The following is a 12,066-nucleotide window of genomic DNA, read 5'->3' as shown; positions in this document are numbered from 1 at the left end:
ACATTTCATTTTATATTTAAATTATGATTATCTTATGCATTTTTAAACACTTTGTTCGGCAGTTTAACATTGTGACCGCTATCTGAGGACTGCTTCCAAGTATTCTAATGAAATTATTTTAAAATATAATTAATGAATGAGTATCCACATTTTCTTTAGATTTACCTTTTTCAGTATTATTATTATTATTATTATTATTATTATTATTTGTTTTAACGTAGAGGACTTTTTTATGTTGGATGTGTTTTGTCCCATATCTCAAAATCCCAAAAAGAATCCCAAATTCTCATGAGACTGTGTTGGCCCAAAACCTCTTAAGAACCAGGAAACAAGGTTTGCCTGACCAGGCTGGAAAACCATCTAAGACCAGCAAACCATTTTAGGCAAGTGTAAGATCTTTTTCGTCCAGTAGGGAAGATGTATGTACAGTATGACACCTAAACATAGACACCTAAAAAAAAGAAAAGATAGAAAATATCAAGAAGTCACGATTTAATGTACTTAAATTTATTTTTGTAGATGTGGTATTTTGTAGAAGGCCATATTACAGAATCCTTTCTAATCTATTTAGTAACCATGGTGATGTCAGAATCCTAACTTGAACTTGTCAGTTTTTAACTTAAAATAGCAGAAATGACATAAGTAGGAAGTTTCTGTAACACGACCCCTGATAGGCTATGTAAGATGAACATATTTTTTATTCTGCCTCATAACCTCTTACTTTTTCTAAATGTTTAATATATTTTTGTTGTGGTTTCTCTCTCTCTCTCTCTCTCTCTCTCTCTCTCTCTCTCTCTCTCTCTCTCTACCCTCCACAGGTAACGGCTGTTAAACTGTGAATTTCAGTTCCTCCGACCTGCCATCATTATGGAGAATCGCCTTAGGTCCAAACTACTGCTCGATAACTCATGCCCCGTGCAAATTCCCATGCAAACACAGTCAATGCAAAACACATTTCCTGCTGTCAACAACATTGCTGGCGAGAATCAATCAACCGTTCATCCATTTACACTCTTTGCATACCCTTATGTCAAAGCAAAAAGCGCTCAGAGACTCCGCAGCTCTTCTGAGGCGATTGTTCCATCGTTCTGAAGAATCCATCAAGCCGCGTTTGATTGATAAGTCTGTCTGCGCGCACAGCAGTACAGCTACAGCAAATGGGGTGGCAAAGCGCGAGCTGACATAATGCAAGTCTGCGCAAGTTTGGGAGACAGACTGAGCGCGTCCGTGGGGGGTAAAAGTTTGATGCGACATGGTACAAGACACACGCAGCACTCGTGATGCCATACACAAGCTGCCCCCCTGTCAAACCCTCAACAAAGAGGGAGTTCAGTGTGTCTTTGTAGAAGTATTTCGGTGCCCGATATTACTGATTCGTTTGGGTTTTGTTTCGATTCTTTTTTAGAGTTTGTTGTTTTTGGAAGAAAGCATATGATAACTGATAAATTAAACATGTCAAATATTTAAAACATTTTTAATCAGGCCCATGGTAATTGCAAAAATAACTCAAGTGGCCTACTAAAGTGTATTATCACCACAAATGTAGTTCAGAGGAACGCTTTATTTTGATTTCTATCAGCATGATGCATCCTAATGACAAAGGTCCTTAAAAACAGGGCCATCTTAGGGCCAGTAATGGATCTCACACTAGGGGCCAGCTGCACACAATGCAAAGTCCCCTGTACGGAGACTCCCCACCCCCCACCCCCCGTATGTCGCAACGATGCAAGCCATTCGCCCGTGGGACCCGAGGGAGGAATATAGACCCCCTCTTCAATCTGAGTCCCTAGGAGGGCCACCCAGCACCTGCTAACCCAGGGCAGTACTCATCAGAAAAGCATTTAGCGTGCTTGCTAACTCCAGGCCATAATTAGGGTGGGTAATTATTTACAGGCAGCACTGGGCAGAACTGGCCTAGCATAAACAAACAGGCGGCTTGGAGTCACACGACAAACATCGTTAACTCTTCGCTCGTTTTCACAAAAATGGCAAAAACACTAGCAGCATGTATACTCACTCCCGGGGGAAAAAAAAATACCCCAAAACTTCTGGTCTGAAAAGTGATCGTTTCCCAAATAGCTAGCACATTTGAGACACTCAAGTAGGCCTATTGTAACATCTGTAATGTGGTGCGCGCATACGCACACATGCGTTGATACACACCCAGATACACACTCTCATGAATATGATAACATAAGAAATGACAGATTTATTTGTGTGTGGCTCCAGGGTTTTATCTCTAGCACAGTTCATCAACTCCTCAGCACGAGGACTGCTAACCAACGCAGCGCCTGCACATGCTAATTACTGGACCATGGTTTGCTTCAAACCTCAGAACTGCTCACATCACAATAGGCCCTGCCTTTTGCTTTTATTATATTTTTGTAAGTGGGAATGGGAAAAGAAGATTAAAGGTTAAAAAGTTTAAATAACAGAGACTTTGAATTTTTGTAGCCTGGAGTGCATGCTACAATGCTAACGAGATAATCACATTGACACAAATTTTAACTTGATCATTTTGTACAAAAACCATGTTATCCAGTTTTGATTACATTTACCTGATTAAAATGAACAACATCTTTATGGAGTTGAATATTTCATCTTTAAATAGCATTAATTTTAACGTGCTAACATGTTACATGGCGTAAAATCCAGTGATCCTAGAATAAGCCAGTCATATGCATTTTCCTCTGACAGAAAGGATGATTGTGTACAGGCAAAAACAAATTGTTGGTTAATCAGCCCATAACACACAGACACAATAATAATTTAATGGATAGTAATGGTTATCTATTACAGCAATTTACACAGTGTGTGCTGTGTACATTGTAAGTCTCATGTTTCACTGTAACTAATCGGCTACATACTTTGATTTCATTGATTGTGTTCGCAGGCCTGGTTCTTTCAAAAATGCTGGCGTATTCAATTTGAAAGTGTAGCACTATTCACTAAGCAGTTTCTCATGTGCATATTTAATTGTACAAGCAGTAAGATATGAGAGAGTGCTCCAGATGGCTACAAAGCTCCAGAGAAAACTAGGCCTCGTTGTTTGATTTTTTTTTTTATATGTAAGTTTTAATTAGCCGCAAGAACAGGAAAGGGAAAACTCCTCCAACTTGTTAGTTTTCAAGTAAAGAGTGAGTGACTGACTGTTGTCAAATACAATTTGTGATCACTCTCCTTTTCCCAGATTTCCTCCATTATTTTACAGTTAAATAAATGATTAATAGGCTACTTTTGAAAAATATGTTTAAAACTATGTAAACTCATATGAGATGAAGACTCTCAGTAGCCCAATAAAAGCAGCTTTACCGTGCAGGTTGCCTCATGGGGACAGCCATGTTGATCACATGACCATCCGACTGCAACACTATTTATATCAGTAACCTCCCTATTATAGAGCGCAATGGTCTGCTTCGGTAAGTAAAAATCCTATTGATTTTCATCATAGGGGTATCTATTATAACAATAAATTATAAACCTTTAAAGGCAGGCCTACTGTGAGGTCCAAGATTGTTAATCGATGTATTTGCTTCTAATGAAGTAATCAATCCTCATTATTTCAACTTCATTAAACAAATATCTGGTTTAATATTGGAATTCCCGCTGAAGAGCTACACAACCTGATGATCCTGAGGAGAAAATCCACCAATCAGAGAATAGCAGAAAACAAACCACAGCAAAAGTGCTCTGCAGTGACGTCCACTTCCATGTCGAACTGTGAAATACGTAATCAGGTTGGTCTTCCTAAACTCTTAAACTACTTATTTTTTTGTATATATCTAAAGATATTATTATAACATAAAATATGTTGTTTCTATATTTATAATCAACAACTTTAAATCCATAGTTTTATATTTTTTCCCATCGTTTTTAATTACATTATGACATTCGCCAGTGCTTCTTGGGATTGTAGTTCATACACAATCTTGTACCTTTATCTATTTGCCTGATTTTCAAAAGCTTTTTTGCTTCAAATCAAAGTTTGTAATGTTTTGATTCACCTCAGAGCTGGTTGATTTGATTCATGGTTTAGAACTCTTTTATGGAGGAATTAATGAAAACCCTGGGAAAAAAAAACATTATTGTAAAAATACTTCTGGAAACGAGACAGCTGAAAAAGTTGTCAGGCACTGTTGTGCTCTGTTGGAAACTTTTTTGCAATACTTTTTAATGGTTGACTATGACTACAGTATAAATCCAAGACTGCCATATCTGCAAAGCACAACATAAACAAAAATGTTGTGGTGGCTCAGCGGTTAAGGCTCTGGGTTACTGACCAGAAGGTTGGGGGTTCAAGCCCCAACACCACCAAGACACCACTGTTGGGCCTGTGAGCAAGGCCCTTGAACCTATCTGCTCCAGGGGTGCTGTATCATGGCTGACCCTGCACTCTGACCCCAGCTTAGCTGGGATATGTGACAAATAATTAGTTTCACCCTGTATATGCAGAAATGTATGTATAATGTGTATCAATTTATTCAGTATTTTTAATACTGAACACAGTCAAGCAGATACTTACACATTGTAAGTTCTGTCTTTGTTTAGCACCAGTCCTTCTAAAAGTCAAAGTATACTTTGTATATATACAAAGTATACCACGATGATGATTGGTGCGCATGCATCAAACACGTTCATTTTCATTCCCGGTCAAAATAGTATACTTTAAATGGAAACACTGTTGACCGGGCGCGGTCTGACCCGGAACGTAGAAAAGTATACTTGGGCCTTGAGTCACACTGTGATCTCCAGTCAAACTGGAACGCTTCTTTAATTTGAGGGAGTTGAGGCAACACACTTTTTTGTGGAACATAGGCATCTCTAGTGCTCACTCACCTTGTCTGAGTATTACTCTCTCATCTTCACAAACACATATAGACAGAGACACACACACACACACACACACACACACACACACAAACTTGTTTTTATATAATTGCGGGGACTCTCCATAGACTTCCATGTTTTTTACGGATTTTATACAGATATAATGATCATTTCTATCCCCAACCCTAACACTACCCCTAAACCTAACCCTCACTGATTTATTTTTTGCATTTTTACATTAAAAAAAACATAATTTAGTATGTTTTTATAAGTAATTTCCCTCAAGGACCGCTGGCTGGGCCCTACAAGGTAGGTGATCTCATGTTTTACTATCATTGTGGGGACATTTGGTCCCCACAATGTAGTATAAACATGCACACACACACACACACACACACACACACACACACACACACACACACACACACATACACACTTTTATGCACTAATCAAAGCAAGCTTATTTTGTCCTTTGTAAAGCATTTAAGGCCTAATCCTAAATGCTGTGCTTGTGGCTTTGTTCTCTTTTCAAACACAATTAGAAGATAATATATAAATATATACATACTGCAAATGACATGCATATGACGGCTTCATTTGAAGCCCGCTTAGGTCATTAGTAACCCAACAGGGCGCTACAGAGCCGCCGGTCCCTTTCTGCCAGTCGACCAGTGGAGATTTATTTGATATTAACTCCCTAATGGCTTAGCTCCTTTTCTGGTAAAATATGCACAAAAGTCCAACATGAACACTGCCATTCAGTTGAATGCTTATTTATTCACTAAACGAGGATCTAATGTTCAATGTTCCCTGGACGCTAAGGTAGTTCTGGGGGAGGAAGACTTCCCCCTACAGCTATATAGATCATTTATTTTACACATAGCCCGGTATCACACACTGGGCAGTGAGGGGAGAACAACGGCTTTATGAAAATCAGAACAGTGAGTGTTACGGGGGACATTAAGAGTTGGAGGGGGAGAGCTGTGAATGGAAGCGGAAGAGGGCCGATCGAGGAGATTGTTGCAGGAGAGAGAGAATGACTCTTGCCCGCCTCCCACAAGCAATAGCAGGCTGTGCACGACACCCCTCTGATAGGAAGCAGGCTTACACTTGCCAAATCTTTTGAACTCTTGCAGCCTCTCTCTCAATGGCAAATGGTCTTTATCTCAAAGTTTTGTTTCAACATTAAATGTTTTATATTTTACAAACACATTAAGTATAATGAATATGCTCTTATACTAAACTTGTTAATTTAGTTATAATGCTCATGAGGCTGGGGGTGAGATTGTGTTGGTAAGTCATCAATGGTTTCATGTGTTTACCCGAGTCTTGAGACTCAACATTTACAATGAGTTACTGACCCAGTGGTGGTCATTGAAATGAATACCCTGTAAGTGCAAGGATTCCTCTCATAAGCTGTATCTTACCACTACTCATTTAAATGCTTTCCATCAATACATGTCTAGGAATTTATTATAGCTAAATTATCACAAAAAAAAAAACATTTTAATTTCAAATGTATTAATTTTTGTATTTACTATGATTATGCTTTAATTATATACAGTTATTGATTTATTAATTATTATAAATTATAAATGTATTAGAATTGTATAATAATTATTATAAAATTAAATCTCTACTTACAATTAAGGTATTATTATTATGATTATAACTACCTACCAAAAACAATCAGCCTTACAGCAAACCAGCATTTTAAGCAAAACATTTTTTTAGAATTACTTTATTATTATTATTATTATATTTTTATAAAAAAAATGTTTTAGACAAAGCACCTTATAGGGAGTTCGAAATTTAGATTAATACGGGACAACCTGGTATCAAAGCATATACTACAGTGTGTTTAGCACATAAAGAATGTTTTTTTGAAGGTCTGCTGGTAATGGATTACAGCAAGAATGGAATAACTGCAGGAATATGTTGTGGCAGGTAAGGAAAAACCATAGGTAATGAATTGTGATGTAGGGAGAGCATTGTTGAAGGTAAGGAAAAACTGTAGGGAAGGGGTTGTGGTTGGTAAGGGCCACTGACTGTAGGCCCTTGGGTGTGTGTGTGTGTGTGTGTGTGTGTGTGTGTGTGGGGAGACAGACTCTGACAACTGCACGATTCACTAAGTTCTCACCAGGGGAGAGAGACAGATAGTTTTAATGTGTATGTGTGTGTGTGTGTGTGTGTGTGTGTGTGTGTGTGTGAGTGAAGGGAGTGAAAAGGAGAGAGAAAAAACACAAATAGATAAAACGAATATTCCATATTCAGTATGGGTTTAATACTCATTTGTGTATGTCTGGATCAGCAGGTAGGAAGATGAATGAGTTTGTCTGTCGTAAATATATAGACCAGGGGCAATGGGACAATTATATAAATCTGAAAATGTCCTTGTGAGTGAGTTTATGGACAAAAGCCTATTCTCAAAACTTTGCTTGAGGGTTAATCCCTGAAATATCTCTTTCTATAAAGCATTGCGGAAGTAACTTTTTCTTTGAGCACCCAGCATATGCCCTGAAAATATTAGCCACTCTGAATTGATCTAGAATTCATAAACTTTTAAATGGAAGACGACTCCATCTTAAAAATGGAAGCATTAAACTGATCACCTTAACTTATGGGAGACACTTCATCCTTTTCACGCTTATAGGGAAATAAAGCGATCATATGTTAATCGCCATCAATAAATCATTGGGTGGCCATGAAGTCATCTAGCTGGTGCCAAACTCTCATTTCCCAATAGGACCACTCTAATTGATTTAAATGCTTCGTCCTTGCGGCAACGCTAATGCTCACTTAGTAAGGGGTCTTTAACATTATTATTATTACCGTGATTGCGGGTTTCTCCATTTCCTATTGTAAGATAAGAGTCAGAATATCTCGCCCAAAGCTGAGAAAATAATTCTTAGCATCTTGGAACAAACAGGCGAAACCCCCCCACCCCTCGCCTCGCGGCCCAGAGCAGACCCCCTCCTCGCGCGCTCATCCCCCCGTCTCCATTTTTGCCACGTTCAGCCCTTAATTTATGCAAAATTAATTGATATATCTTTTATAATTGATGTGCTGTAAAATTAATGAGTAATTTATGTAATTAGTCAATTAAGGATAATTCCAACATATGTTCAATATGCCCAGAAGGTGCACTTTACAAGTTGTTATTTGTCCAGGAGTTGAATGTAGTGGAAACCGTCTAATTAATTTCTTATGCATATCAGCATGTTGTCTACTTAACACCGCGCTTTGTGGGAGCAGGTTTAATATTGATCTAAACATCACGGCGAGGAAGAACACGCGCTCGCGCCCGTCAAAGCATTTGCTGGGCCTTCCAAGTTGTGCCACGCGCTCGACATGTATGTCAAAGGCGCTTATAAACACACGTTAATCGTCAGCGGTCTGGCGGTAAAGACAAGTTGCATTTTAAAAGACGATAAGCGCGGGAGATAATGGCGCTGTGTGAAATATGCATGCGATTGGCTCACCATGACCCTTTAAACTGGAGAAACACCGAAGCTCTTCAGGAACATAATGGGGAAGATCTGTTGGCTAATTAATTGACACCGTTTTGAATATTCATCACTAATATAACCACTACGCCTTTAATTATATTGTTGGACATCTCTCCCAGGAAGGTAAATCACGGAAGGCTTAATTAATGTAATGTATTCGCGACCCGCCGGGAACCGGTGTAAGAAGGCGCCTGGTGGGACCGGCGCGTGACACCTGGCCGCACAAGAGCTCCGGCGCTTTTGTTGTTTTGTGTACAAGAGTACCTGTTCTCGGGGGGTTGTGTGGAAGTGTTTATCCTTGCGAAATACGAGCCAAGTACAAACAGCTTGACGGGTTGATTTTGACTCCGCTCAGCCCTGCGAAATACGGGCGCGCGCGAACAAGTGCGCATTCATCTTACTTCTAATAACACATATTTTTACCTGAAATTACTCAAGTGAGAGCAATTCTTAAATAATCCAACCATTCTTCTTAACTGTGTTTATGTAGGCCTATTACCCGAGTCAAGTTTATCCTGAAATTTATGGCGGATCGTGTTTTTTAATAAAGAAATGATAAAGCCTAGCTAAAATAGTCTATTATAAGTGTCAAATAAACTTATACAGAATTAACTTTACGTAACACAGTTTAGGTAGATTTAACTTGATAAATAGAAGTTTGTGCAGTAAATTATAGTAAAGAATGTGCATAAGTAAATTATACTGAAAAATAAAGTAAAAATAGAAATAGAAAAATAAGTTAAAAACCAAATGTACAATACGAAAAAATAAGCTCTCAAATGTCTGACTCCCCTTTTTAAAATAAGCACTTGCCTCAACTGCCTGCTTCTTTTCTATTTTTAAACCTCTCAAGAACAGATAATGACTTTATAAAGTTTGATGCGCTTTTTTTTTTATTATTATTATTTTTTAGATCTATACAAAGTTTGCCGTTTAAAATAATTCAATTTACTCAACAAAAACAATGTCGATATTGATAATTCACATCATTAGCATTTGAGTGTGTGCTATCATTATCAGACTCATTAGTGAGCGCGCGCTTCTTTGCCTCTGATTGGTACAGATGAGTAAGGCTAAACGCACATGAAGTCAGACCCTCCCCCTATTTACCCCTCATTCGTCCTAAAGTCAGTGTCATCATAATAAAGCACAAGTAGCAGGGGGTCGGAACCTCTGCCATTCTTACAAAAGAGTCGCGGGTCCTCAGTGCCAAAAAGCAGAGCGCGCGCACTCTCTGGGAGAACCTCTCGCGCTCTGAGAGGACGCAGGTGTCGCGCACGTGAGGAGTATCACTACAGAGGTAACTTTGAACATACTTTGTCCTAGCCTTAGTCCTGTGGATTTTGAACTTGTAACAAGAAGGTGAGATGTTATGATGCTAAATCAGATGTGACTCTACAGGAACAACAGCTAAAGTAAATCAAATCAAAAGTAGAGTGGTGAATGATAGCTCTTCTGTTTAAATGTAAGCTTACTTCTGACTGACACTGCATAGAATTTCAAAAGGAGAAATAAAGATTGCTCAAGTCATGCCTCGACCAGGCAAGAACTCCTACAGTGACCAAAAGCCTCCGTACTCCTACATCTCTCTGACTGCGATGGCCATCCAGAGCTCCTCTGAGAAGATGCTCCCCCTTAGCGACATCTACAAATTCATCATGGACCGCTTTCCGTATTACCGCGAGAACACTCAGCGCTGGCAAAACTCACTCCGTCACAACCTTTCATTCAACGACTGCTTCATCAAGATCCCTCGACGCCCCGACCAACCTGGCAAGGGCAGCTTCTGGGCCCTACATCCAGACTGTGGAGACATGTTTGAGAACGGAAGCTTCTTACGACGCCGAAAGCGTTTTAAGCTCATGCGGGTAGAGCACTCGGCTTGCAAGAGTGCCCCCATGCTCCATTCCTACCATTCTCACCACCATGCACAACATTCCTTACATCAGTCCCACCACCATTCAGGCAAACTGGGCATGGGCCATCCAGACTACCTGGGCACCATGGGCCGCCTCTCACACTTCCAGAGCTATACGCTCAGTGGTGGGCAGAGCGGCAGCTTTAAGCACCCCTTTGCCATCGAGAGCCTGATTGGGCGAGACTATAAGGGAGTGATGGCCAGTGGATTGCCCATTGCCTCGGTTATGCATCACCTTGGTTACCCCATGCCTGCTCAACTCGGTGGCATGGTCAACTCTGTGTGGCCACACGTCGGCATGCTCTCCGAGTCAGTTCCAGTGTCATCAGACTACCCACCGTTTAGTGTGGCGGTGAAGGGGCTGTACCATCACCCGGGGACCCAGAGCATGCCTGCCGTACCCATGCCCATTAAACCCACTCCAACTCTGGGAGCAGTTCCCTCATTGACTGGCATGACACCGGGAGTAACGCAGCTATGCCCGAGAACAACAGCCCTGATGGAGAGAGAAACAACAGCTCTTACAGAGGAAAAGAGTGGAGCTCTACACGCCGCTCTTCTACAGTCCTGAAGCCAAAAAAGACATTCAGGAGTTAGGGTACGTAGAGCATGCTTTGGGGACAGCTGTGGACTCTTTAAATCTGACTTGAGCTTCAGCAAAATTTCACTTGCCAATCTTTTCCATGGTTGACCATTGGGAGAGGATTAAACAAACTGCACTTGATTACTTCTGTACTGTACTTTAAGGACTATTAAATGTGCATTTCTGGCAGATTATATTGTGCAGAGTGCAGATGGTCTTATAATATGCCTCTGCAATTTTGCAGTTTTATGCTTTATGTAGAATAAGGTACATGTTCTAACAGCCATGTTTTTTTCTTGGTAAACTTCTAGACGTAATGCTGTGGATACAATTATTTTTTGTGTGTGTGTATTTCACCAAGAAAAGATATAAAAGTGTAAACCTTTTTTTTGTTTTTAAATAGTGTACTGTACAAATGACTTAAAAAGCAAAACATCTGATAGTGTTCTCCCTAGCACTGTATATGAGCTATACATATCAAACATTTTTAAACACTTCAAATTAAGCCTTAGAAAAGTTAAGACAGAGATTGTATAAATTAAATTAAAACATACCTTGCATGCATGTGTGTCACAGTTAAAACAGTGACGAGGATTACAGTGTGTTGGGGAGAAAGACTGTCGTAAAATATCCCAAAGTGAATTGTGCAAAATTGTAATAATGTAAAATATAAAATGAATTTATGTTAAAATGTAATATAATAATTGTAATATATTATTATATGTATTATGTAAATATATGTAGAATATTATCACTTACAGTATTGGGATTGCACTTGTGGTATTCACTAACACAACTAAATATTTTATGGAAACAGAAACAATCAAACGTACAACTATAGTTATTAATACTAGGCCTTAAATGTGCTGTTTTAAAGTGGCATGTAAAAAACAACGGAATGCAGGCTTTTAGGACTACAAATACAGTATTACCATGTGAGATTTTTTAAAAGTGAATATTTTTACATTAAAATCAGATATCTGAGTGCAGTTTCTGTGTAGTGATTGCATAAAATTTGTCCTTTTCTTTCTTTCTTTCTTTCTTTCTTTCTTTCTTTCTTTCTTTCTTTCTTGACTTCTTCAACATTTGTTTGTACCAGAGTAACATTACTTCTCTCAACTCTGTAAATTCAATTAAGCACTTGTATAAAAAAATTAAAGGAATTTATGTTGCCACCATATATGAAGAATATATGCCATTAAATGTACTTAACATTTATAGAAACCAAC

At 39.1% G+C, this 12,066-nt stretch overlaps 1 protein-coding gene across 1 annotated transcript; it reads left to right on the top strand.

The window, feature by feature from the left end:
• Window positions 1-9,865: 9,865 nt before the first annotated feature.
• On the top strand, window positions 9,866-10,825 carry LOC127631313 (forkhead box protein B2-like). Its single transcript, XM_052109402.1, has one exon. The coding sequence runs from the start codon at window positions 9,866-9,868 to the stop codon at window positions 10,823-10,825; it is 960 nt and encodes a 319-aa protein (XP_051965362.1).
• The last annotated feature ends 1,241 nt before the right edge of the window (window positions 10,826-12,066 follow it).

Source organism: Xyrauchen texanus, chromosome 37, assembly GCF_025860055.1.
Source record: "Xyrauchen texanus isolate HMW12.3.18 chromosome 37, RBS_HiC_50CHRs, whole genome shotgun sequence".
NCBI classification, from domain to species: Eukaryota; Metazoa; Chordata; class Actinopteri; order Cypriniformes; family Catostomidae; genus Xyrauchen; species Xyrauchen texanus.
This window is presented reverse-complemented; position numbering and strand designations above follow the sequence as displayed.